This window comes from Prunus avium, chromosome 5, assembly GCF_965620075.1.
Source record: "Prunus avium chromosome 5, drPruAviu1.hap1.1, whole genome shotgun sequence".
Classification (NCBI taxonomy): domain Eukaryota; kingdom Viridiplantae; phylum Streptophyta; class Magnoliopsida; order Rosales; family Rosaceae; genus Prunus; species Prunus avium.
The window spans coordinates 29,466,467-29,493,556 of record NC_142288.1 but is presented as its reverse complement, the minus strand read 5'-3'; the positions used below and the strand labels follow the sequence as shown (position 1 = coordinate 29,493,556).

Genomic DNA, 27,090 nt, shown 5'->3' with positions numbered 1-27,090 from the left:
CTTTTCTAGACATGTAGGTTCCTGATTGGTCTACCAATACCAAGTTCAAACGTTTTCAAACTTATGTTTTGGTCTGTCGGACTCTGACTTCAAATTCAAAGCTCAAAACACAAAAGAGAGAGAGAGAGAGAGAGAGAGAGAGAGAGAGACTGCCCAAAAACTCCTTTCTTAATTTTTCTTCTTACTGTCCTCTCAGTCAATCTAACTTCGACCATTTTTTATTTGTTGGGTCCGAATCTAAACTCAACCTTACACAATCTGTTTGATTTCGTCGGAGAGAGAGACCACCTCTCTCTGTAACCAAAGCAGAGAAGAGAATCAGAGATGAGGCCCAATTGGGAACTCACTAACTGCTGCAACCATGAGCAAGTGGTCTTTCTCATTACCGTTTCTGTCTGCACTGTCGTTATACTTGCGGTAAAGCACTAAACTCTCTCTCTCTCTCTCTCTCTCTCTCTCTCTCTCTCTCTCTCTCTCTCTCTCTCTCTCTCTCTCATAATAAGAATGCTCCTCTCTTACATTGATTCTGGGCAGAGAGATAGTTCAGTGCTGTTCATGGGTTTTGATGTATTTGACAAGTTGTAGTATTGGTTTGATCTGGGTAGAGCTTTGTTTTTCAAGAGGGGTGGTGTTGCATTGATTAAACCAGGGGTGCATGGAGATTGATTTTTTCCTCGTAAAATTTATTCTTAAGCTGTAGAATGAAGGACAGTTTGATACTACGGGAGATTGGTTTCTTGTCCTTAACAAATTTTGGAGCTTGGAATCTTTGGAATTTCTCACTCTAAAGTAATTTTCGGGATTATTCATCTTTTCTTCCTGTATATTTTAAATATGAATGAAATCCATATTTCAATTTCACTTGCTTATTGAAGTCCCTTGTCAGTTCCCAAAAAACATAAAAACAAAAAGTAGTCCCATGGCGCAGAAGCTGAAACAGATTCAAAAACTAAACAACAACATAGGTGATACGTTGTTTTGAAGAATCATCTTAACTACAATCATTTTGAAAGCAAGATGTTTTCATGGATATTTTCTATCGAATTATGACGTTTGTTAGTGTGTTGATGCTCCTTCTGCTGTACTGTTTACAAGTCATGTATACTAAATCATTCTTCGATTCTTGTAGCTGTGGAGGACAATACTGCTGAGACCATTTAAGCTTGTCACTGTGTTTCTTCACGAGGCGAGCCATGCTATTGCTTGTAAACTTACATGTGGTCATGTAAGAAGCTCTGTTCTTTCATATTTTCCTATAAAATTTTCATAATGCTCGTGTTGATAAATTGCAACAGAATGCCTGCCTTGCCTTGCTCTAGGGTTTTTGAATTAATGAATTTTATGTAGTATAATTTTTGTGACTGATAACTCAAGTGAGGAAAAAAATCAATTTTCTTCCAGCACTAATGCCATTTCATATATTTTCTTCAATAGTAGAGTTATAATGGAAGTACATTGTTAAGTTTGCATTGCTCATGTTGATACATTGCAGCAGAATGCCTTGCTACGATATCCTAATGAAAACTCGTAATTTCTTGAGTATCTGCTCTCTCTCTCTGACTCATCATGTTGGTGAGGTCAAATTTTGACCTAGGTAGCTTCGTAATTGGCTAAGTTTAGAAAGTCTTTCATTTGTTTGGGGCAAGTAATGATACAGATTAGTTTGCAGGTGGAAGGGATTCAAGTTCATGCAGATGAGGGTGGAACCACGCAAACCCGTGGTGGTGTATACTGGTTGATTTTGCCAGCTGGATGTAATTCCACTTTATCTCTGACCTATTTTATGTTTCAGTTAGTTGCATCTTTAGCTCTCCTCCATTTGAGAGCTGTGTCCAAATAGTTCTGATGTAATTTTTCCATTTACATTGCACACCAGATCTTGGTTCATCCTTTTGGGGGATGCTATTGATTCTTGCATCTACAAATCTTCTTACTGCACGAATAGCTGCTGGGTGTTTTATTGCTGCTCTACTGGTTGTGCTGTTTATAGCTAAAAATGTAAGTACTATTTCACATATCTTTTACTTGATTTTGCCTGTTACCTTGCTTTCTATGCTAAAATGCACCTATAAGCCTTGGAGTGGGTACATGCAACAGTTTAACATTAGATTTCATGCATACTGAATGCATGAGTTTCTCACACAATGACATTATAGAAACCTCTGCATTCCTTATATTCCAGAACTTATGCTTTTATATGTCTTCAAGGAATTTAACCTTGCTTTAATGGCTGCCTAAAATCCTTATCCTGTTGTGTTTGTGCTGCTTGATAATGTGCAGTGGACACTTCGAGGACTTTGTATAGGTATGTATTCTAGTTTCCAGTAACGCATCTTCCTATGACTAGCACAGGATGCAATATGAAATTTGGATGTTTTCATGTTTACATGTTGACCACCAGGATTCATTCTTTTCCTCGGTATAATTTGGGTTCTGCAAGAAACAACAAAAGTTCGTATACTTCGGTATATTATTCTGTTCACTGGTAATTGCAACTCTTCTAGTTTCATTTTTCACGTGTGGCTTACTAAAGTAGGCTACTAGTCGTTTTGGTTCCCCACGTAAGATGGGATTAATTAATAACTCCTGGTTCTATTTTGTGGAATACAGGTGTAATGAACAGCTTGTTTTCGGTCTATGGTATGGGAAGGAACAAATTATTTGATCCTCAAGTTAACTGTCTATATTTGTATATGTATTATCTTGTAATGTTTAATTGTGATAATGCAGATATCTATGATGATCTTATATCCCGTAGAGTTCATTCTAGTGATGCTGAAAAATTCGCAGAAGAGTGTCCTTGCTGTACTGGTTGTGGATGGGGTGTCATTTGGTGAGCTTCTTATTGTTAATAAGATTTATGCCTGAGAGCTTTCCTTCTTTGCTTTTTCTGCATTTCCTTTTTTTTTGCTGGACAAACTACAAGGGATGCGCTTATGCTGTACTTGTGTGGTTTTTTCTGACTCTGAAGAGCTTTACTTGTAGGGGTTTTATATCTTTCTTGTTTCTCTGCGGAGCCATGTACCTCGGTCTTGTGATTTTGTCTTGAGGTATGCTTTGCTTCCACAGTACCTTGAGTCCTTGACTGCTTGATATAGAGTCCCCTTTGGATCTTTCTGTGATTATGATGTTTTGTTATAGCTTAATTGAAATACTTGTTACTAAAATGGCTATATTTCTGTCATTCTTATTGCCTATTAGCTTAGCTCAATCACTTTCCCTCCATCTGTGCAGTGCAGCAGGATACAAAATCTGGTAAAAAAATCAGTTAATGATAAGTCCTGACACCAACTTGTCTATGCGAGGAGATTTTTTCATCATACTAACTTGTGTAGATTCATTATTTCCAACGCTGTGGATCTCAAATATCTTATTTATGCCAATGAATTTTGTTGATGGGGATTGTATAAGCGTTCTCATAGTCTTTGGAAGTGTTTTTCAGCAAAGCAAAAAACTTCCAGATAACCAAGAACAATTTTGATAATGTTAAATTGAAATACTAAAGAGACCAATGCAGTGTAAGTTGGATTGAGTGTGTGAGTTACTCCATTCCCCTAAACTAACAAATAAAAAAACTGAAATACTAAAGAGAAGGAGCGTTTCAGGGTTGGTGTAACTATCACAAGCAGAATTTAGTCTGGTTAATTCCGCCATATATTTATATTTTATAGGAATAATATTGTTCTCCTCGTTCACGTTGAATTGAGCATGGGAACCTTCTCTCCTTTTTCAATAAAAACGCCCACATATCCGTCATATCGTGATACAAATCTAGCAATTCACTCAACATTTTTTTTTCAGGGTCTCAGTTTTTTTGCCCGCCACTACCGACATTCCCAACCAATTTTTCAATCACATGAAAAAAAATTATTTTCAGCCTTGCAATTTTTCTAAAATGCAAATATCTACTCAGAAATAATAAATTAAGTGGCACCAAACAAACATCATGCATACCAATTTTGAAGGGACAATGCTTGGCTCCTGATATATCAGGAGCCATTCCTCCTCATCAGCTAACGTGGCTTCTTTACAAAACAACACGTGTTGTTGTTGTTTTTTTTTTTTTTTTCTTTTTCCAACTCCTTTAACTCAAGTCTTTTGCTGGTTTTTTTAAACTTCGGTAAGTGAAGGAGAAAGAGACGAAGGCAGGGGAGGGTGACTTGCAGGTTTTTTTCTTTTTTTGAAAAAAAAAGATTTTTCATGGTTGTTGAAGAAAGGAGAAGGAGAGGGAGAGGGAGAAGGAGGAGAAAGCTTACATGCTAAATAGAGGTGAAACCAAAAAAATTTGCTGGTGCCGTTTGGTGGGCTGCCTTATAGGTTCAGTGGTTTTTGAATTTTCTTGATGGGTTATAAGAAGACGAAAGGAAAAGGCCAAGGATCAGAAGCAGAGATTGCAAGATTGAAGAGGGGGAGGGCGGAGTCGGTTAGAGATCTTGGAATATTGCTCATAATAGATGAATATCAGATTCAACAACCCACATATATGAGATGATGAACAATAAAAAAAGATAAAGTGAGAGGTTTTAGGAGAGGGCGAGGTTGGTGATGAGGGTGGATTCGGAACAGGGGTGGCGGTGTCTTTGGGAGCTGCAGTTAAAACCAGCCAAAAGGTTGGGGGAAGAGGAAAGAGGAAAGAGGGAAAAAAAAAAAAATACGCAAGTGTTGATTTTTTAAGAAGCCCACGTCATGGTTGAGGAGGATTGGCTCCTGATACATCAGGAGCCAAGCATTGTCCATTTTGAAAAGACTCAACACTCAGATTAAAATAAGACTATCAAAAAGAGAGATTGAAAATCACAGTAAACCATATCACGTCAACATAAATATGCTAATAATGAAGAGAACAGAATCCTTCAAAGGCTATCCTAAACGACGTCCTCAACATCAAAATTTTAAACTGTCTGCCTGCTGAATTGCAGTTCTTCAGGGAACAAAAGGGAAAATGGGAGAAGAGATTAAAAGGTGCGATTGCACAAAATATTTCTATGCATCAGTGATGGGGTACTCAAACACAACATCCTTTCCAGAAAGCTTCCGATAAACTGCAGAAAAGCTCTCCAGCTTGTATTCAGTGTTGTTTCGTTCCTTGGGATCCAAGAACACCTGCCCAACATCAAGAAAAAAGAGATAAATATTGTAGCTTTTCTTAAAAGAAAAAATATTTTATAACTTGATATCTATAAGAGAGATAAATATCGTATTTTTCGAACAAAGGAACATATTTGAGTTGTATCAAACAAGCATTAAATTCTGAAGTAAAGCTTTAATTTGTTTGATCTAGCAAGGGGTTGTCAGAACTCAGCCATTAATCGAGAAACACAAAGGTTTACGACAGAGAAACTTGTACAATACAGTGGTTTACAACAGAGCAACTGGTACAACGGATACATGCACTTTCATAAAGATCTGTTACTATGTCTATCTTACTCAGTCTACTTGTGTATCAAAGTAGACTGTTTTGCAAGGCAAACATCTTTTGAGCAGGAGGCCCTTAACCCTTCAACAATTTAAAACATTGATCAAACTTAATTTTTTATGTTTCTTTCCAAGTATGTGCTTTATTGTTGATGTGATATAGCAGAGACTAAATAACTTATTTCCATTAAAAAAATTTAGGATAGTTTACCTTCATTATCTTGGATCCATCAAGACGGTATCTGGTGCGCTTACCAACAATCTCAGCAGGCGCCACAACATCCTCCAACATTGCCTCGTGCACAGCAGTTAGAGTACGAGTGCGGGGACGTTGGGCAGCTGACCCCTTCTTTGGAGGCCTCAATATCCTACGTGTGGCAATCAGGATAACATCCTACCATATGACAAACCAAAAAGGCACTATAAGCCTCAAAACACTATCAAATTTTGCAAACAAATATAAATGCGTGCATAAAGAGTTTGGTCACCTAGATTGCAGATATACATAAGAGGAAAAAAACTATAATACAAAACAAGGCAATCACAAAAAAGACAAGAAAACCAGAAAAGCTAGCTAAGCAGATCAAAACTAGTAACTAAAAGATCAATATGCCTAGAAAAAAGGCCACTACAAATTCACAGCACCAACTAGACTCAATTAACAGTAGGTTCTATGCAATACATACAACTACAGAACATAAATCACTAATCACCTTCCCACTGAACTTCTTCTCGAGCTCCCTCACGAGCCGAACATGGATCTTGCGATAAGCTTTCCTCAGTCTATACGGAATATGGATAACAACAGCCTTCCGGTTTCCAGACACATCAACTTGACTGCAAAAGAAAGGAAGAATACAACTCATACCATAGGCAACAGTTCATAATACTTATGAATTCAGTAAACCATTCTTACACTGCTGAGTTGATATATAGATCCTTCAGGTCACTTTTCAGGTCACTGTTACTTTCCAATTCAATTACTGCCTGCAGAGATAGCAACTCATGGTCAAAACTCAAAATTGTAACAATTAAGTGACTAGACAGCAAGAAAACAGCTGCATAGCTTACTTGTGCAACTGACTCTTCAAATTCAGTCGGTTCAGCATTGTTATCCTTGTGAATCTTCTTCCTTGAAGTAAACATCTTGACAAATCTGACTTAACAAGGCACGAAACATAATATCATTTCTGGCTTACAAGGACATGAAAAAACTGATGAAATCCAGGCAAAATGTTAACATGATCTATAGCAGAGACTAACGAAACTCAAATAGACAGTAGATTGGGGATTTTATTCTTCAATAGAATCTCGAAACCCCAACATTGCCATAATAATCTAATATTTAAAGTCTGGGTAAGATGTTCAGGCATCAAATGAAGCATGCATTGAAATTCAAAAGAATCTATCCAGATTAAAGTTAGAAAAAAAAAAAAAAAAAGGTAGAAGACAGTTTTTCTCTTGAAACAAAATCCTTATGCAAATGAAATGAAAAGTGGAGAAAACTAACAAATGGGTTTCAGAATTCAAACCCTATTGAAGCAATTAGTTCTGAATTCAATAGGTAACTGGCTTTGGAAAAACTTGCCGCTCGGAAACTAAGTTAACAAAGATAACATCTTTAAAACTTCTTTTCAAAGGGGAGCATAACCCTACACTGTATCAGAGACTGATAGAAAACGTAAAGACCTAGGGTAACTTATCGCATCAGTCTAAGTAAAACCAAAGGGCTTAGCTTCTTCAAATCTCAATCACAAACAACATAACAAATCTAAGATGCTTAACTGCACTCGAGAAAGCGAAATGGGGTTTGGGTTTACCTCGAGGAGAACCAGAGAATCAGAGACTCAGAGCGTTTTCTGCTTCGAGTGACTGAAAACGGTGAAGAAGAATGGCTTCGGCGGTGCAAAGAAACCCTAATGTTGGAATAAAAGAGCTTTAAGGGGATAGAATGGACGACTGGATGGCTTATTGTTACAACTGAACGGTTGAGATTAGCTGGATGCACTAAATGGTAAATCACCGTTCATTATTGGACAGTATTTTTTATTTTCCCTATATTGATTCTTTCGTCTTTTTTTTATTTTTTTTTATAGGCACAATAGAAAGTGAAAAACATTGGCAATTCAAAAATAAATACAAGTTTCTCACAAAAATTGAGAAAGACCTTAAAATTTTGAATGTGTTTGTCTTGTCTCCTATTTATCCCCCTTAATCTCCTCAAAATGAGAATCATTCACCTCTACCTTCATTTCCTTCTTCAACATACCTTATCAAATCCTATCCAATTCTATACACCAAACGAAACTTGAGGTCTTTTAGTTTTGTATGTACAAAGATAGACAACCGAAGATAGAAGATAGAAGATAGATGAAATAATTTTTCACTCCATAACTTAATCATGCGAAATAATTAATATATTCTGTTATAAAAGATACACCAATGGTAAGAATAAGACCATGTACTCCATTATTTTCTTAAGTGATGTTTAGAAGTGTAAAGAGCTCTATAAGATTTTTCAACTAAAGTTGTCCTCTTCCTTGGTTATCTCAATCTTGTTCTTCTAGTGTAGGTGGAAATTCAATTTCATCATAGCTATTTGATCCCCAAAATTTGTGATGAGCATAGTCAACATACTTCAGAGTTCTATGCTGAAATGAAAAGCTTCTGACTAGTCAACTAAAATTAAATTTAGACTAACTAAATTTCTTGTTGGTGATCATGACAATTGTCATGCCTGGTAGTCTTTTTCCAATCAGCTGAAATTTCTTTTTTCTTTTCTACTAAATAAGCCAGATTTCAATCTATATATAATTATTAAGAAGAAGAATTTGTCAATTCCGTCAAGTGTGGCTGTAGCTAACTTCCATCTACAATTTGTGTGGATTGAGGTTGAATTGAATAGTGAACTGAAAACCACCCAAAATGCAAATTGACAGAGTTTTGTGTAAGACAGCTTACATGATTAGTCACAGCCAATGGTGATTGAGAGAGGAAGAGCTAAACTCACCTATCAACCACACGCTAAAGTTGCAGTCTTGAATCTGGATATATACAAATCTGCTATGGTCGGCAACCAAATCTGCTAAGTTCAAAGTAAGTGCATCCCAGAGCATGTCTTTCTGAGAAATAGCAACTTTTTTTTCTTCATATTATAAAATTCAATGTTCAGCAATTTTTTCAGTGCGTTCATAGTTGGTAGAGTCTTTATCCACAAGAGTCTAAAAGCATTGTTGCAATAAGAACTTGTTTCCTAAAATTGACTAGTCAAAGTTTCACCATCCCACTAATTGGGTACGAGGGAAAACTTGAAACATGTTATGAGACCGAGACATCTGATAGTTCAAAGAACATTAAATATTGTTTCTCAGTACATCACAAGATTCTTAAGATAATTTTCACAGGGAAAACCAGCTTGGGCAGTTTTCTGATATCAATAGCATCATATATGGCATGAACACACAACACACATGCATGGCTAGACCTATCAAACTGATATGAAACTGCACTCATGGACACAAAATGGCATCAGAACCCTTAGTCTATTTGCATAAACGAAAGCTTAAATCAACAACTTACACTATTTTGAGTTTGGGAATAAAATTAACAAATGCTTTTCACTTTATGGATGATCTAGGAACTAATCTGTATAAAAAAAGTCATCAGTTGATTGAGGGTTGTCCTAAAAATAAGGTCCTCAATCTCTGTTTCTCTTTGAGTACAAAAAAAACCTCTGTTTCTCTCTCTTTTCTTTTCTTTTTTCCTTTTTCTTTTTGGTTCTTTCTTTGGTGGTGGTGGGGGTGTTAGCTCCTACTTTGCCACAATTCATCCATGCTCCACATGCCGCATGAAAAATCACTGTCAAGCCAGTTGCTTTCTGCCCCACAGCAATCACCAGCAGAGTTTCCAGCAAACCCTTGTGCTGAAACAGACCCCTGCAGATTGAAGGCTTCTATGTCATAGCTATTGTTGTCAACACAAAAGCCGCCCTTTGCATTATCATTGTTAAGTATGGCATGAAATGGACTAGGAGGGCATTCTGGAAATTGAGACATCTTTGGCATGTCTATTGGTTCTGAAGGCAAAATGCAGGAACTGGTGCAGAACTCTGACTCTGCGTTCTGCTTTTGGATGCTATCCAAATTGTATATTGTTCCACTCATATTAAGAGCTCCCTGCCCAGGAATTTGTGGAGGTGATGCTGCTGCTTCTGTTAAATGCTGAGAAACATTGTCAAGAGGCTGCAAAGCCGTCGGGTTTTGGATTAACATGGGTGAAGAAAACAATGATTCTCCTCCTATCTTCTGCAGCAATCTTGGCATCCAAAAGCACCTTATAATATTTTGGAATTCTGTGCTGTTGGTGTCAACTTTAAGATGCCGTGCTTGTTTCTGCACCCTTGTTCTCCAGTAGTTCTTGATTTCGTTGTCCGTTCTACCCGGTAAATACTGCGCAATTTTTGACCACCTGCAATCACAAAAATGAATCATAAGAAAGTTCTGCCAAGTTTGAATAAAATCTGCAGAAAAAAGCACACAACACAACACACCTGTTGCCCCACTTTGAGTGGAGGTCAAGAATCAAGAGCTGTTCTTCTGGACTAAGATTTCCTCGCTTAACATCCGGTTTCAGATAATTCAACCATCTCAGTCTGCAACTCTTGCCAGTTCTCCTTAACCCTGCACCCCAAAAAATAAGAAGAAAAGAAAAGATCAACAAAGGAAATAATCAGCTTGCAAAAGGGTTATGGGTTATATTAAGTGATTGATTACCTGAACGTTTTGCTAGCAAATTCCATCGGCCTTCACCGTGACGAGCTATGTATTGAATCAGAAGAGTGTCTTCTTCAAGAGTCCATGGCCCTCTCCTTAGCTCACTTTCATCTTCGCTGCAACTTGTGCTACTTAAGCTTTTAGTATTACTAGACATATCAGCTGGACTTAAAGCAAACACAGCCAAAGCTCTACCTACTAGCAGGACTGCAGGGCAGTATATATATATATATATAAATATATAAACCAAAATCTCTCCTTTTTTTTATTTTATTTGAAGGAGAAACAGAGAAATTGTATGCAAAGCCAAAAACTTTTCAAATAAGGTGACTTGTTGTAGAAGAACCACATTCTACATGCATGTAGGCTGTAGCTTCCACTGAACTTCCATTTCCATTAGTCCATCGCTTAAATAAGAAAAAGAAAAGAGAATATTTCACCTCTTTACAGCGAAACGACAATGACCCCCGGAAGTAAACACTAAATAAAAGTACTGGACTAGGATAAATTCTTAGTCAAGGTAAAACATGTTCAATTGTTCATAATTTCAAAACCGTTAATTTAAAATGAGTTGGATTAGAACATTGATTTGTTAAATTTTAAAAAAAAAATCAAAGAGACAAAACTATGTGCCAGATAATGATGATAACACGATAAAAGCGAAATACAAATGAATTTCGGAAACTTTGATAGTAGGTGCAACGCATGTAACACTCGAAAAAAAATGTGGACCTGTTCGATTTCCACATTTTTCATGATAAAATTCAAAGATAGTTGTTTGCATATTGAAGGCCCATCAAACGTTTCTTTTGGTCATTAAGATAGGCACCTTGTACATCGTAAGCATATGTATGTCAGCACGAAAATTCAAAAGATTTATTTAGTACGGAAAAACACATGTTTATTTTTGTGGACGAGACAAGAGCAAGAACAAGTCCAAGTTTCAACATAGATAGAGAGACCGGACCACTCTGGAGACATGGTAGTTTCTGGTTATGAAAATATATATATCATTATATTTATGTTAAAGGGGCGTTGTTTAATTGGGTTGACACCAGCCAGCCACGTCTCTTAAACCCAAGCCCTTAGCTATTGCGTAGTAAGCTTGTCGTTTGTGCCCGGGACAGTTTTGATAAGATAAGATAAGATTTGATTAACGTTAATTATGTTCTCTGAACTCAAACCCAAATGGGTTTGGTGCCTATGTTTCTTTTTGTTGCATTGTCACTAGTTAGTGCAATCTCGTTTGGAGGTCCGGTTAGAAAGGTGGGACATATTAAGATTCGATATGTTGAATTGTTATCTAATTTAATAAATTCAATCCCAATATATCAAACAACGGCCAAAATTCTTGTAAATTTTAATTCAAATAATCAAGTCCAATACCACTCACCAAAGGTGTAATGTTTAAGGTTCACTCTCAAGAGATGGAATAATAAACATATATTTCGAGCATTTAATAAGACCATGTTCATACTTTGACCATCTGCGTAGAGTTTCATTCATTCACTCAATGGAAGATCATGCAACCTACCTATAAACGCTATTAATAAGGCCAAAGCAAGAGTTGGAAAGAAAGGGATGAGTTGTCAACTTCTTGAAAACGAAAAGTTGTCATAGTTAATTTGTAGTGGGTCGTATAATTCAAGTTTCGTACAGTTTCTTCTTTCTAGATGATCCGCTGCACTGCAAACGCTCAATACGAAACGTGCTTTGACTGACTAAAATATTATGGTATTATTATATTACAGCACTTACAAGAGTTGAGCGTATTGGTGTTTGCTTGTTGAGGGGGCGGCATTTTAAAGCTTACTAGGAATCTTAGAACATGATCCTTTTTCTCTTTTTCTCTTACTTTGTTGCTTGCCTGCTGTTGTGAAAAACAGTGGCATTTCCTATGTGGTTTCTGTTCCTCCATACACCATCAACTTCGGAGACAGATATATGAAAAGAGGTAATAAATTGAGAAAATTCTGCAAAATTTGTTTCCAGTGCAGGCAGCTATATTTGACTCTTAAAAGAAAAATAAACTATTCTCTTCTGTACTGTATATAAATGAGTATGTGGTATGGTAGGCAACAGTGGCTGGTTTTTCTTGCAGAGTACTTAATGTCTCTGTCAATTTTTCTTTAGCTTGAGCTATAAATTAAAGTAACTAAAAGATGGGCTTATTAAGGAGAGGGATTTCATGCAATCACACGCGGGATAATTTTTCCACATGTCATTGCATTATTAGTTGGGAATAACAAAACAATGTTATTCCCGTTACAAGAAAGTTTTTCTGCTTATTAAGGCTAGTGCTTACTTGAAGACAAATATCTTTTGGCTTATTAAGGCTAGTGCTTACTTGAAGACAAATATCTTTTGGCTTATAAGTGTGTATTTTTCATCACTTTGAAAACATAAGCAAACACAGTTCATTTGATTGGTGACAGAGACAATCGTAAAGTCCTGGTATCATTTATTTTCAACAACAAAACAAGTACGACTTTAATCTTTTACTTGGAAATTATCAAAGAAATAAATCAAATCAAGGAAGAAAATGGATATGCTCCATTATTAAGAGAGAGTAATTAACTTTGGTGGTATATAAGAAATGGGGGGCCATTTCCTTTTCTTTTTTCAATATACCAATTGGAGGGATGACAAAATTTCCTAGCAGGAACAGCCACCTACTTACTTGTTCTATCTGCAGAAGCTTCAACACCAGAACAGAAGGCTGCTTAATCATGTGGACATAAATTAATTACAATTAAATTTGGATAGTGAGAGAGAAATAGATGATGATGTTGACCTCTATGAGATAGAGATAATCAAGCGTGATCAACGGTGACTGCTTCTGTTGCCAAGTCTGGATCTGCCAATGCCACATGATGGATGATGATTATGTAACAGGAAAACAACAAATTTGATATCTGAATACACACGCAAACATATTAATTGCATGTATGTACCTAGCAGGCTATCTGCATGCAACATATTTTTCAGCAATATTTTTTATCTGCATATCATTCACTACTTAATTCATATTCCTGCCTAACTTGCTTTCTCTTGTGCAAAATTGGTAATTATATAGTGACTGATTCCAGATTCAGCAAATTAACTCTTTATATCAAAAAGTTAACTACTTATAAACATGTTGGTGGCTAGCAATATACTGTTAACTTACAGGAGTTGTTTAGTTTGACCTTGTAACAGTGATCAGTCAGTGACCAAATCTTAAGATATCAAAAAAGAAGTCATTGGTGATTGCGACTCAGCAGCAATCAGTACTAGTAGAGCTTCAACAAATCAAGGCTAAACATAAACAAGTTCAGATGCAGAAACAGAGCTGTAAACAGACACTTGTTTTTGAAAAGGACTCCAGTAGTAGCTTTTTGACTTTTCTTTAGGTTGCAGGGGCCTCCTTGGCCCAAACAGAGCTGTAAACAGACACTTGTTGGACTTACCACATATCTAATTAAGATCCTCTAGCCCAAGAGAAGCCAAGCTTTGCTCTGTCTTCCTGTCACAAGATTATTCTGGGCTTTAATGTATTGTTCAATCCATTCAAAAACCTATCAGCACGGCTGCACCCAAAAGAAAATCTTCAAAACTTCTTCAAAACTTTTTCAATCCATTTCTGCTCTGGGCCGAGAGCTTACATGTACCCCTTTTCTTTTATTGGATTATATATCTCCTGAAAGGGGGCCTACAAGGGCAGACAGAGCTCTTCCACGTGCCCACCTCAAAATGCTTTCCTCCCTCACTCATTCAAGTTCAGGTAAATTGTTTAATGAGGTTAGATGCTCCCTGGTCCCTATAAATACTAGTTCCACACCCGCATTATCCAAAAACCCAATTAAGCTTGCAGCTAGCAGGGGACTGTGTAAAATACAAAACCCAATGGCTGAATTCACAGCAGATATGCAAAGCTTTGCACCTTCACTTCCTTTCTTAGATATTGCCCCAAACACAAACGTGGAACTAATAAACCAGTATGCAGATCAATTTAACCCAACTGTCTTGGACTTCTATTCAAGCTTGAATTTCCAGACTTGTATGCCTTTCTCCAATGAAAATTACTTCAGCACTCAAGGACCTGAGTTCCAGGGAAACTTGGTTCAAAACTTTCCAAATTTTGTTGATCATGACAACAAGAGCAACCAGAATGATGAGGCTCCTGCTGTTCAGCACCTTGTAGGAGCTGGAGCTGGAAATGGATTCCAAGAAAGCAAGAAGAGAAGAGCAATGGATGATGTATCAGAGAGCAGCTCTGGAATCTCTACTCCCCCAGTTTCTGAAACTGGAGTTAAGAGGAAAAATGTAATCATTAAAATACTTTTTCTCTTATTTTGCCACTAAATTTCTCAGGTTATCTGAATGAGCTGATTTGGCCTGTGTATTTGCAGAGCTCGGGAAGAGGAAAGAGACTCAAAAAAAGCAACGAGAAAGAAGATGAGAAACCAAAGGACGTGGTTCATGTCAGAGCCAGAAGAGGCCAAGCCACCGATAGTCACAGTTTAGCAGAAAGGGTAAATTTGCATATGATTCTTTATTCCAAATGAATACTTGTATTAATGACCTAGTTAGTTTTGCTAATTACATTTTCAGTTGTAATATATTATTTGTGTGAATATGGGGTTGATGGTTGCTGCTGCTTTATTCTCAATCAGGTTAGAAGAGGAAAGATCAATGAAAGACTCAGATGCTTGCAAAACATTGTCCCAGGATGCTCTAAGGTAATTTTGATACTTCTCAGTAATCTTTATGTCTTAACTTCAAAAATCTAGAGTCTACTATAATTTTGAACGCATTGATGTGATTACAGACAATGGGAATGGCGGTAATGTTGGACGAAATAATTAATTATGTCCAGTCCTTGCAGAACCAAGTCGAGGTTAGTTTGACAATTAAAGACCAAATTCTTGTTCTTGTTCTTGTTTTTGTTCTTCTCAAGCAACTAATCTTTAGTTTCCATTTAAATGCAGTTCCTATCTATGAAGCTAACTGCAGCAAGCTCTTTCTACGACTTCAACTCAGAGACAGATGACATGGAAACAATGCAGGTACTGCAATTCCTCTGAAATTCAAACACTACAAATATTTTGGTTGTGTATGTTGCATGATAATGGAATGTTTTTTTTCTTTCATGTTGCAGAGTGCAAAGGTTTACGAGGCAGCAGAGTTGGAGAGAATGAAAAGAGAAGGATATGGACGATATGGTAGCTTCCACTCAACTTGGCCCCTCTGACTTCAATTTTGGATGAAACTGGATGCCACTCAACACGTGAAGATGCTCCATGTCCTAATACTTGCATCGCATTGCAGCATGTTATTCATTTTTAAAATCCAATTTGTCCCCACTTCATGCTATTGCCATGTCTGGCGCAAGTGGTGGAAAACCAAAACTTGTAACACCCTCACTCATGTGGGCAAATTTATCAACATTAATATACAGTCAAAATTTTCTCCCTAGTTGTGGTTCTATAACTATAATCAGTAATTAACTTTACAGACAATGCATAAATTAGCAAATCCAATTATCTAAATCGGATAGAGTCAAAAGAAACATTAAATCAACTTGATGTAAATTGAGTAAATATCATTTCCTTCAATGGGAAAACATAATTCAACTTGGGCCACATTTCTGTATAACTAAAAAAAGAGTTATCAGCTCTGTTGGGAGAGGTCCCCGCTTTGCGCCTGACCGTACCTCGAGGGATTTAGTCTCCGCAGTCGCGCGGGGATACCCTGGGAAACCAAAAAATGAGTTATCAGTCGAGCTGGGTTACCACTAGGGGGTAGTTTCTGTTTGGTTACCACAACTTTTCAATGAAACCGTAAATCAACTGACATATTGTGGTCTAACGCAATTGTCGGTATAGGGAACAACATAACATTACCGAATTTTTTATCAGCAAAAAACAAGTATGTTCATGCTTAAAAATACAGCTAAAATAAGCAGAACTTTCTATTATATATATATATATTCTTTAACTTATATACGGAGAGAATGAACTTTATTATTAAAAATAAACCAATACAATCAACTATACTGCTAAATAGTTGATTGCAAGTTAGAGATTATCTCGACTAACCCACTAATAACAACCTAACAAATTCAACTGATGAGTTTGCAATACTAATTGAAACCCATGTTCCTACTAGATAAAAGTTTAATTATTTACTAATTAAGCTATATTAATTCACTAAATATTCAAATGATATTTCTTCAAGGTTGATATTTAAAAATAAAAAAAACAATAGAGGGAACTTTAAGAGATTGGTGGAGAATACACTTCATTATTAATACATTCAAAGTTTAGGTGAGTCCTACAGAGAGGAAGAAGATGAGGGGGGGAGAGAGAGAGAGGAAGAATAAAAAGAAAAGAAGAAGAAAAGAAAAAGAGAGAAAGATTCATCTAAATGATGAAGTCCTAGCCTCTGTTAGTAAATATAAAATAATTATAAGTATTTATTTTAATAATTAATTCAATTATATTGCGGTTTGTGGTATACCGCATTATTTGGATAAATTGCGGTTGGTTCTATAAACCGCATGTTGCGATCGGTTTTCGTGATAGGTCGGTTTAGATGTGGAAAAACCTCAGTTGGTATTTGCAGTTTTTGGTCTAAAATGCCAGCTCTAGTTATCACAGTGGTTTTGGCCCTCCCCCTTCCTCCCAGCTTGGCACCTAGGTTTCTTTCCTCCCAATGTAACAAAAAAAAGTGTTATCAGTCTGCAGGTAAATAATTTGAACAGCCCCTTAGTCTGAAACCAGATTGAGTCATAAACTATAAGTGGTGGATAAGCAGTAAGTTGTCAACTTGATGATTAGTAATAGCAAGTACATGTTGGCTAATGTGTGGACAACATTATTGGCATCAACTTGTAAGTTGTGTATATAAGATCATGGGAAATTTGGAAAACTGAGACACATATATATCTTCTGTCTGGTAAAACATTGGAAGTAGTTCATTGGCACTTAATGGTTTGAATACGACCCATGAACCAAATTCGCTTTTGTAGTAAGCAGAGACAGATGGCCAAGGTTTCAGAGACTTGAAAGGACACCTGACAAGCAAGGCAACCTCTTGACTTGAATCCATCATCCATGGGGGTAAGAAGCTGTTGATCCCACAAATAGATGGATACATGAAATCTGATGGAGGTTGCCAATTCATGAGGTGAATGATTGGGGGGAGAGAGAAGATAGATAGGATAGTTTTTTTCTTTTGTCTTCAAGTTTGTTGTGAGAGGAAGGAAAGGTGTAGATGCATTGCATCCATGAAACTTGGAGGGGCAGGAGACAGCTAGAATGGGCCAGAGCATGGGCAATGTGGGTTCTCCCAGCTTCTCAAAATGATAAGTGCTTTTGAACCTCCTCCCTCAAAAGCCACTTTCAATTTGTTTCTCTTCTTCATATCCCACTCAAAAACTCAATCTTTCTTCTTTTCTTTGACCCCCCTTTTGACCAGGTATATGCTTTGTCTTTTGGAGCATATGCATGAACAAAGAGGAGGAAGAGGACTCAAGGGTCCCATGGTATAGTTAATGGATAGTGCCAAAATATTCCCAAATTGGATTTGGATTGAGGAGATCACACGTTAGGTGAAGTTGGGAAAGTAGTAACAACTTGTATGGGCAAGTTCAAGGACCCTAGAAGAAATACAACTTTGGAATTGGAAGTGGAAGATGTTAGCTTGTCCAAAATGTTAAATCATTGTACCCACTAACTACTACATGGCAAAACTAAAAATACGAATAAGAAAAAGAAACCTAAAGCTCCCTCTGGTGGTGTCTACTGTCTAGTGTGTGTGCATGCATGCATCTCATAGAGTCATAATAACACCTACACTGCATATAGTCCTCAATGTAATTGGATTCACCACCACCACTCTAATCTAAAATAAATGGTGATGGTTAAGCTAAAACTAATTAGTACCTCTGCATGCTGGGCAGCATTGGCTAGGGGAACATGTTGGACAGATTGTATTTGTTTATGCAGAAGAGACTGCAGCAAGAATCCCTATACCTTACCGAAGAATTGTTTTAGTTCCTGTCAGCCCAGTTGCGAATATGGATGCATGGATTTATGTTCTTGTGGAAATGTAGAAATGGGAGGACATACGGGCTTTCTTATTTTTCTTCACAAATGGGCCCTAATTAAAACGCTGCATATTCAACCGAGGTGGGCTTTTAGATTTTTGTGCCTCTCTATCTGACAAAACAAACATGAGGAAAACAAAGGCCCTTTTTTGTTTTTTGAAGCAAGAGGATGGCTGCTGTTAATGAATTCCGAATCTGAGCTAAACAAGCTGATGAAGATATGAATATAGTGTGATGAAGGAAGAAACTCTCATACAACAACGAGAATAATATTGTTTTACTATTTCTAATTAATAACATAATGATACGTAAATAGCACTATTTTGTTATTCTTGACTAATAACACAATAACGTGTGCTGATAATAGCAAAACAGTGTTATTACCATTATAAATAAGTATTTTTTGGTGATGAAGATCAGATCAAGCCCAAAAAATGGAAAGAAAAGGATGATCAGACCAAAAATAATGATGTAAATGGTGGCATTGTGTATTGTTTTGATCCAACCAATGTGCCACGTGGCAAGTATTTGGAACGACACTTGGCGATATCGATTTTGGTTTTGATCGTATGACAATATCGACTGGTGTAACGCATATATGCGTCGACGCACATGTCTGTGTATTAGGAAAAGATGAAATTATTTGACTGAACCTACTGAACTATCAACTGCACCTTAGCTCATTCGATCATAACCCGCTACCGCTTTCTCAACGAAGAAAGCTTGAGATGACGAAAACTCCTTTGTCAGTGTTGCCGCGAATTCTATTCTTATCCCAGAATCAGAGTTTTCCTTCATGTATAATAATATAATAAACCCCAAACCACGACAGAGTAGTGATGCACCTTCTACGTGGCTGCTCGGACCGACTCTTCTTTGCTTTAGCAGCACATGTTGTTGTTGTTCTGTTAATTTCGGAAATTGGTGAAGTGGGCTCGTAGATGCTGGTCCAGAACGTGTAATCTGAGGTGGGTTTTGTGAAATGTTGCAGAAATTTGGAGAATTTTATCCTCAGAAGCTGAGATTGCTGAGAAAGGGGCGGGCTTGAATGTGCATTTTGTGGTAAGTGTATTATGTTGTGGCTGGTAATAGTTGTTGGGTTTAGGTGGTTGCTGAAATCTGATTCTTGGGTTTGATTGATTTTGGTATTGTGGTAAGTAATCTAGAATCGGTCTGTGGCAAGTTAAAGAAATTGTTAATGTTATTGCTGAAATTTGGTTGTTGGGCTTTCGAATAGCAAGTGATTTTGCTGATTAATCTGGTTGTTTATGTGAACTTGCTGGCTCGGTAGATGTTGTAGTTTCTGAAATTTGTTATCAACTTATGATAAGTGAGATCATAATATTGAAAGGCTAAACTTTACTGACTACTATGAAAAGTAATTCAGAGATTGAAAGGCTAAATTGCGTCCTGTGAGGGTTCGACAGTGGTGTTGGTGAAATTGGGGTCATCAGTTAAATTTAAGAACTTTGACATATATGATAGTGTGTTCCTTCACAGTTTAAATACATAGTGAGGGGGAAAACCAAGGATGGCCATGGCAAGCAAAACCAGAAATATGCTCGAGAATCTTGTAAGAGAAGGATCCTTTAAATGGTTGCTTGGAAATCGAAGCCCTTTTGATGAAGAATTGGAGGAGATGGGAAGTTCTCCCTCAGCCCAGACCAATTGGATGCCAGAGCTATCTCCTATTGCAAACATAGTTGTCCGTAGATGCTCAAAGTAAGTTTGCAGCTGTGCACCTTATACTCTTTTAACTCTTAACAGTATCGCAGTAAAAGTGGATGAAATTTGTGCAAGTTATGTTCTTGGTTCCATTAGAACCTTATTGTTTATTGTTGGGTGCTTCATATGAATATCAGGCTTCATAGCTTACTTGCAAAATATGGTCACTAGTTTCAAGAAATGATTTGCCAATAATAACAAATAAATTATGCAGAATCCTTGGTGTTCCTACAACTGAGCTTCGTGAAGGCTTCAATTCAGAGGCTTCTGAATCTATAAAGCTTCCACTGTGCTATGCAAAGAACTTTTTGGAATATTGCTGCTTTCGAGCACTTGCTCTGTCAACTCAAGTAACAGGTCATCTGGCTGATAGAAAGTTTCGACGCCTGACATATGACATGATGCTAGCTTGGGAGGCTCCAGCTGCTACAAGCAAACCTATACTAAGTGTAAGTTTTAATTGTTTGTGAGTTTTGCTGTTTCCTTTTCCTTAGAAGCTTATATCTTATATGGTTGATATTTTGATATTTAAATCCTGATATATATTGTAAATTGTTGAAATCATAAGTTAGAAAAATCTCATGTTACCCTACCTTATTGCAATTTTCATTAGAATCTTTTTTTTCCAGTGGTTGGAGATGTCTTTGCCCATTGTTACTTGCATTGCTTACTAAACGCTTTAGTAGGTTAAGTTCCTTGGTATGCATATCAGTGATATGATATCACTATATATACATCTCTGAACTTATGTCAAATTCTTTTAATAAGAAGTGTTTTGACTGTTTGGGAAAATAATAGTTTAGGGTTCAAGGGATTATTTAGCACTTGGGTTTATTTTTAATTTTAATGTCTATGTGTCCATTAGGGGCCCTCGACTTTTGTGCAGTTAGATGAGGATTTATCAGTTGGGGTAGAGGCTTTCTCTAGAATAGCTCCAGCAGTTCCTACTATTGCAAACGTCATTATCAGTGAGAACATTTTTGAGGTGCTTACAGCATCAACTGGTGGAAGGCTTCAATTCTCCACATATGACAAGTACCTAAGTGGACTAGAAAGGTACACACTCTCCATTTGAGTTTTCATTTTTCTCCCTCTTTCCCCCTTTAACTTGCTGTTTTCCCTTTTTATTTTTTATTTTCTTTTGGGTACCTGTATGCTTCTCCAGGGGCCTTAAGGGTTGAGGGGAGGGAGGGAGAGGAAGGTGGAGGTTGCTATTATCCTTTTTATTTTTCTGGATTTTAGGAATCAACTTTCTCTCTGAACTGCTGACATAAGCTATTGTTTAGATGGAAAGCCTCTTTTGTTTGGTGGTGTGCACATACACACATGCACACAGGATAGGCAGCTAGAACTTTATAGATAAAAAGAACAGAAATACAAAAGGAGATAAGCAATCCACCAAGGCAACGTATTGAGTATTCTATTATAACTGCACTGGCAGAGAGTTGGGGTCATACTCAAGTGGATGTTAATTGAAATTGATGTTATGATAACCAAGAATGCATACTTTGGTTAGTTGATTGAATTCAAATTCCACAAGGGATTCGCTAAAGTTCAAGTTTATGGGATTTCTGGAAGCATGTTTCTTGTACCCTGTACCAGACGTTCATATCTAGTTTTACGATTTTGAAATTTTTCTCATACAGAGCAATAAGGAAAATGAGGACCCAATCAGAGTCATCACTTCTTTCTGCCATGCGATCACCAAGAGGAGAGAAGATTCTGGAAGTGGATGGAACAGTCACTACCCAACCAGTTCTTGAGCATGTAGGAATTTCTACATGGCCTGGTAGGTTGGGGACTGTTAAATAATTTAAATACCTTTGTTGGCTAATATCAAATCCATGTCATTTCTTCTTATGGCATTTACTACACATGAAGATAAGTAATTCCAAATTAACTGTGTTTTTATAATCCAGTATTTAGCCATTTTTTTAATGTTTATCATTTGTGAGCAGGAAGGTTAATTCTGACAGACCATGCATTTTACTTCGAGGCTCTACGTGTTGTATCTTATGACAAGGCAAAACGATATGATCTATCAGATGACCTAAAACAGGTTGTGAAACCTGAGTTGACTGGCCCATGGGGTACTAGACTTTTTGACAAGGCAGTCTTTTATAAATCAATTTCATTGTAAGTTATGCATTACTTATTTGTTTTGGCGAGATTTGTTTTTTATATACTTATTATTGTTTTAGTATCTAAACTTGTTCTGTGATCTAGCCATTAAAGAAAGTCTTCTTCTTAGAACTTGATTATCAACTTTCCGTAGTGTTTCTTCTGTAGATCAGAACCAGCTGTAATTGAGTTTCCTGAGCTGAAGGGGCATACTCGTCGTGATTATTGGCTAGCAATCATAAGAGAGATTTTATATGTTCATAGATTTATAAATAAATTCCAGATCAAGGGGGTTAAACGGGATGAAGCCCTTTCAAAGGCTGTTCTTGGGATTCTGCGACTACAGGCCATTCAAGAAATTTGTTCTGCAAATCCTTTACGCTACGAGGCTCTTTTAATGTTCAATCTTTGTGATCAATTACCAGGTGGAGATTTGATACTTGAAACCCTTGCAGATATGTCAACTGTAAGGGAATTAGATAGGTCTAGCAATTCTAAGCCTGGAGGTGGAATGTATTCGATCTCAGCCTTGGATATGATTTCTAACTTGGGCTTTGCATTTGGAACAAGTTCTAATAATTCTGTTGAGGCTGGGCTTGCCGTGGGTGAGATAACTGTGGGAGAAGTTACTCTGCTGGAAAGAGCAGTTAAGGAATCTAAAAACAACTATGAAAAAGTGGCGCAAGCACAAGCAACAGTAGATGGAGTCAAAGTGGAAGGCATTGATACAAATTTTGCGGTGATGAAGGTATTTGGTTATATGTTTGATTAGTGATCCCAATTAGTGGACAGAAGACGCCATAGAATCTCTCATCCCCTTTGAGGCATTTTTTGCCATTATTCGTTTAATTTTTACTGTAAATAACCACTTGATGCTTATCACATGCACTTGGGTGATGAATCTGAATCTACTGCACTCTTCTCTCACCTAGCTTATGAGTTGCTCCATTTTCTAAATCTATTGAGTACTTGCAGGAGTTACTGTTTCCATTTATGGAATTGGGGAAGTGCCTTCTTTCTTTAGCATTCTGGGAGGATCCAATGAAGTCTTTGGTTTTCTGTGGTGTTTTCACTTACATTATTTGCAGGTAAACTGCCAGTTAAAATTCACTTTCTTGTTTTACTCAATAATCTTTATCCAGACTTATGCAGGAGCTCGGGGGGCAACATAATTTCGGGTTATAGAAACAACCCCTAGAAATTCGTTCTGTAAAATTTGTTACTAAAATTCTTAAAAACTCTTATGGGATGGGAGAGAAATGTGACCAGGAGAAAGGGGAGGTAGCTAGAGAAGAAAGAGACTATGGACAATGGGCTTTCTTAGGGTTTTGATTCTCTTGTGTTTCTTTCCACACAGCACACTGGTAGGCATCTTTTCCTGTAGACTTACAAAGGTGTGTATTTCAGGGGATGGCTGAGCTATGCTTTTGCACTGATGCTTGTCTTTATTGCGGTCTTCATGGTCCTCACCCGATATTTTAGCCAAGGAAAGTCTACTCATGAGGTTAAGGTGTTAGCACCGCCGGCAATGAATACAATGGAACAGCTTTTGGCTGTTCAGAATGCAATTTCCCAAGCTGAAGGGATCATCCAGGATGGGAATGTTGTTCTTCTCAAGATACGCGCCTTGCTACTGTCCCTTTTTCCACAGGTTCCGCTCTCTTTTTGTCCTTGCTTGGTTCCTCCACCTTTCTACTATGTCTAATATATTTACTATAAACACATCGACTTTGGTTAGTATGATGAATTCTATTGGTACATTTGACCTTTTGGTAAAGTGCTGATACTTGGTTGGGTTTTTGTGTAATGGTGATCAGGCAAGCGAAAAATTTGTGGTAGCTCTTGTAGTTACAGCTTTGACTCTGGCCTTCATGCCCAGTAGATATGTTATTCTATTAATGTTTTTGGAGATGTTCACGAGGTATTCACCTATGAGAAGAGCTAGCACGGAGAGATGGATGAGAAGATTGCGAGAGTGGTGGTTCAGCATACCGGCAGCTCCCGTTATACTCGAAAGAGAAAAGGAAGATAAAAAGAAGAAATGATGCTGTAATTATTTGTATTGTATGTTTATGTAACGGTTTCTGTGTCACATAAAGAGGAGTGAGTGTGTATATCTTAACAAGGAAGGAAGTCGAAATAAACTCATATGAAATTTAAGAAAAATGGAAAAAAATAAGGTGGTTTGGTTTGTATCCCTGCTGTTCTGTATGAAGTTGTTAATAATTAGAATCCTGATCAGAAAATGCAAATGTGTGTAAACTCATGCATGATCTACCCCTTTGTTCTGCATCTCTTCTGTTCATTTTATTCTTAATTTTAATTAGGATCTGCTTCTACTCCGGCTTTCAGTTTCAGTATGCAACTGGGAAGGAAGGATGAATCGTAGAGCTGCTTCTGCAACTGTTCAATAATCTAACAAATTATTTATCTTTGCATGTTTCGTAAATGTCTCTAATGTAAATCAATCCATCCATTTCATTTGCATAAACAGAAATTCAAAAGGAAAGAATGAAGCAAGAGAGAGGAACCAATGTTTTGTATAGCTTAGCTCTATATATAATTAGATTAAAATATAAACAACAGTAACTATGAAGTGATAGGAAACAAACGCTAATTCAAATTTCAACAGTGTGTTTGACAATATTCATTCACAGAAAAAAGTTCTACCCCAGAAAATTAGAACTTTTATTGGCAGCTGACATGACAGGCACCCATATATTTATAAAAAAAACCAAAACCAATAATCAAACATTAATTCTAACAAAAAGAGTGAAAATCCTTCCCTCAATTGGTCACGTACGTAGGCCTCCTCCTCATGGATCATCATGGATCGTGGATGATGATGATCATATTGTAAAAAGGTGGTTGATGGGATTGGAGCTAAAGAAATCGGCGGCGTTGGGGGTAAAAACCGGAATCCCTCCGATATAAGGATTGGGCGGCACAAAGCATGAATTCATCTGAACATGCCCATCCCCTCCTCCTCCTACGCCTACGCTGACCCCTACATTAATATTACTATTATTATTATTATTATTATTAATATTTGTGCTGCTGCAATTCTCCTCCGTCGTGATCACCGACGATGAGTCGTTATCCTCGTTTCTCATCACAACCTTGGCACCCTTACCACTCATCATCTCCTCCTCCATCAAACCGTCCCCCCTCTCGGCTTTGGTCGTCCTCGGCGGCTGCTGCTGCTGCAGCGGCGGCGGCAGCCCCACTTGTGCATCTTCGTCGAAGCGCGAGAGGCCCGTGAGTTTCTGCACCAAAGCCATGAAATCCCGCGGATGCGTGTGTATGATCTTGGGCGAATGCGTGTAGATAATGACCGGTTGGCGCTGCTGCTGCTGCTGTGGCGGCCTCGCACCAGCAGATCCCGCCACCGCGTTCACTAGTGATGACGTGGACGAGGAGGCGGACGAGGACGGGGAGGAAGAGGAGGAGGAGGGCGATTTCTTGATGAAATGGGAATCCTTGTTGATCTTCAATGAGGGAGGCGGATACAAACCGTTATTATTATTGTTATTGCTGTTGATGATCACGTTGACATCCCTTTTGTTGGTTGCATGTGGGCTCATTGTAAATATATCAAAAATATGAATTTGGCACTTGGGGGGACACTTTTTTTGTGCGCAAGCAAAGCAAAGCGCATGCAAAGGCCTCTCAAAAGTACAAGAAATAAGATGAGGGTGAAATATATATAGGCATGGGAATTTGGAAAATAAAGGAAACGTACGTGTGCTCAAGAGGGTGAAGCCTTGCTCCTATTTAGGTGGGATTGGTTGAAACAAATTTAGAGGGTAGAATTTTGAAGGAAGCTCCGTACTCGAATCAAATGTATCGTGATCATGAATCGAGTGCGGGCGTGCCTATGATTGGATGAGTGGAATTGGGTCTCGTGTTTTGCCATGTGTGCGTTTGGATATATGGATTTAAAATGTGTGTGCTGGTGGTTTCCGACATTGTGGGATTAGGCCAATTGAGGTGTGCCAGATGGGATGACCGTTGAGATATGTATGGGTTGGGAGGTGAGGTGTTGGAATCTGAGGGCTTATCGGTGGAGCAGTTGGAGTTTTTTTTATTTTTTTTGAGTTCATCTTTTAGGAAGCTGGGCGCAAAGGCAAAGCAGCAAGATGTTCTCGTGTTTCTTAGGTAGCTCTCTGCCTCTTTCTCTTTACGAGTCGCATGATGTTGTCATCCATTTACACGTTTTCCATGCATTCAAATCTCATCTCCCACTTGGAAACGAAGATTAGACTAATTAACCAGTGAATCCGTCTCTTTATACCTAAATTCGAGTCGTATCTCTCACTTTACACTCTACTTAATGATATGGTGGGATGGGATACGCTTACCGGTCCAATATTAATATATGCCCAAACGCCCCTTGTATGAAAGCTTGGACTTTCAACCCAAAAGGAAAAAAAGAAGAAGGCGGCTTGGACTGTCCAAAAGCAAAAGCTAGAGGAGACTCTTAAAATTGGTTGTGGTGCTAATTAGAAGGTGGTTTCAATTTTCTTAGTTAATTAGCAAATGCGTGAAAAAGAGAAGAAAATACATTGCCATCTATTTCCTTCCTGGCAACAACTCCTCCTACAAAAAGACTGCTTAATTAAAGTTTTTGGTGTCCAAATGGTTAAGGCTAATTCTTTGACCAAACCGCAGTTCTGTCAATAGCTAGCTATCTATCTAAACAGCACAGGATTATAAGTCAATCCTCTCTATTCCATTGGGCCTAAGGCGATGGCTTTAAACAATAAGACTTTGTGAAAACAGGGCTGAGGTGAGGGCTGCATGCATGAGAATGGGATGGGCCAATTAAATTTCTGCTGGTGTTCACATTAATTCATGTGCCTAAGTACTCAGTTAATTACGTGTACAAGGAGAAGGAATATAACCGACGCATATACGAAATGAAGCTAGTGCCAAGCTGTAGTCCATAGTTTCACATAGTTGATT

The 27,090-nt window shown here is 37.7% G+C and overlaps 6 protein-coding genes across 10 annotated transcripts; 3 read left to right on the top strand and 3 right to left on the bottom strand.

Annotated features, from left to right (window-relative positions):
* The first annotated feature begins 91 nt into the window (after nt 1-91).
* LOC110754136 (uncharacterized) lies at nt 92-3,410 on the top strand. 2 transcript variants are annotated; one of them, XM_021955169.2, is made up of 10 exons: nt 92-417; nt 1,130-1,225; nt 1,670-1,754; nt 1,877-1,998; nt 2,281-2,305; nt 2,402-2,485; nt 2,611-2,640; nt 2,731-2,833; nt 2,986-3,050; nt 3,240-3,410. In XM_021955169.2, exons 1-9 carry the CDS (start codon nt 325-327, stop codon nt 3,047-3,049), a joined length of 702 nt encoding a protein of 233 aa, XP_021810861.1. In that variant the 5' UTR covers nt 92-324; the 3' UTR covers nt 3,050; nt 3,240-3,410. The 2 variants fall into 2 exon arrangements, with proteins under 2 accessions (XP_021810861.1, XP_021810859.1); XM_021955167.2 differs by having other exon boundaries at nt 93-417; nt 3,235-3,410.
* Nucleotides 3,411-4,794: 1,384 nt separating this feature from the next.
* LOC110754116 (small ribosomal subunit protein eS7z-like) lies at nt 4,795-7,393 on the bottom strand. 2 transcript variants are annotated; one of them, XM_021955135.2, is made up of 6 exons: nt 7,236-7,393; nt 6,487-6,571; nt 6,332-6,402; nt 6,129-6,252; nt 5,627-5,809; nt 4,795-5,103 (listed from the first exon to the last, which is right to left on the bottom strand). In XM_021955135.2, exons 2-6 carry the CDS (start codon nt 6,559-6,561, stop codon nt 4,984-4,986), a joined length of 573 nt encoding a protein of 190 aa, XP_021810827.1. In that variant the 5' UTR covers nt 6,562-6,571; nt 7,236-7,393; the 3' UTR covers nt 4,795-4,983. The 2 variants fall into 2 exon arrangements, with proteins under 2 accessions (XP_021810827.1, XP_021810828.1); XM_021955136.2 differs by having other exon boundaries at nt 6,487-6,575; nt 7,236-7,389.
* A 1,547-nt stretch (nt 7,394-8,940) lies between these two features.
* Nucleotides 8,941-10,559, bottom strand: LOC110754113 (transcription factor MYB41-like). Its single transcript, XM_021955134.2, has 3 exons — nt 10,188-10,559; nt 9,965-10,094; nt 8,941-9,882 (listed from the first exon to the last, which is right to left on the bottom strand). Exons 1-3 carry the CDS (start codon nt 10,342-10,344, stop codon nt 9,219-9,221), a joined length of 951 nt encoding a protein of 316 aa, XP_021810826.2. The 5' UTR covers nt 10,345-10,559; the 3' UTR covers nt 8,941-9,218.
* A 3,463-nt stretch (nt 10,560-14,022) lies between these two features.
* Nucleotides 14,023-15,638, top strand: BEE3 (BR enhanced expression 3). The gene is made up of 6 exons (XM_021955205.2): nt 14,023-14,492; nt 14,579-14,701; nt 14,843-14,908; nt 14,998-15,066; nt 15,158-15,235; nt 15,328-15,638. The coding sequence occupies exons 1-6, from the start codon at nt 14,073-14,075 to the stop codon at nt 15,418-15,420; spliced, it is 849 nt and encodes a 282-aa protein (XP_021810897.1). The 5' UTR covers nt 14,023-14,072; the 3' UTR covers nt 15,421-15,638.
* A 3,263-nt stretch (nt 15,639-18,901) lies between these two features.
* LOC110754120 (uncharacterized) lies at nt 18,902-24,320 on the top strand. 3 transcript variants are annotated; one of them, XM_021955144.2, is made up of 10 exons: nt 18,902-19,341; nt 19,780-20,001; nt 20,219-20,453; nt 20,891-21,060; nt 21,651-21,793; nt 21,963-22,140; nt 22,294-22,873; nt 23,101-23,213; nt 23,533-23,776; nt 23,943-24,320. In XM_021955144.2, the coding sequence occupies exons 2-10, from the start codon at nt 19,811-19,813 to the stop codon at nt 24,168-24,170; spliced, it is 2,082 nt and encodes a 693-aa protein (XP_021810836.1). In that variant the 5' UTR covers nt 18,902-19,341; nt 19,780-19,810; the 3' UTR covers nt 24,171-24,320. The 3 variants fall into 3 exon arrangements, with proteins under 3 accessions (XP_021810836.1, XP_021810834.1, XP_021810835.1); XM_021955142.2 differs by having other exon boundaries at nt 20,870-21,060; XM_021955143.2 differs by having other exon boundaries at nt 19,765-20,001; nt 20,870-21,060.
* A 373-nt stretch (nt 24,321-24,693) lies between these two features.
* On the bottom strand, nt 24,694-26,391 carry LOC110754169 (VQ motif-containing protein). Its single transcript, XM_021955202.2, has one exon. It carries the CDS (start codon nt 25,707-25,709, stop codon nt 24,975-24,977), a length of 735 nt encoding a protein of 244 aa, XP_021810894.2. The 5' UTR covers nt 25,710-26,391; the 3' UTR covers nt 24,694-24,974.
* Between the last annotated feature and the right edge of the window lie 699 nt (nt 26,392-27,090).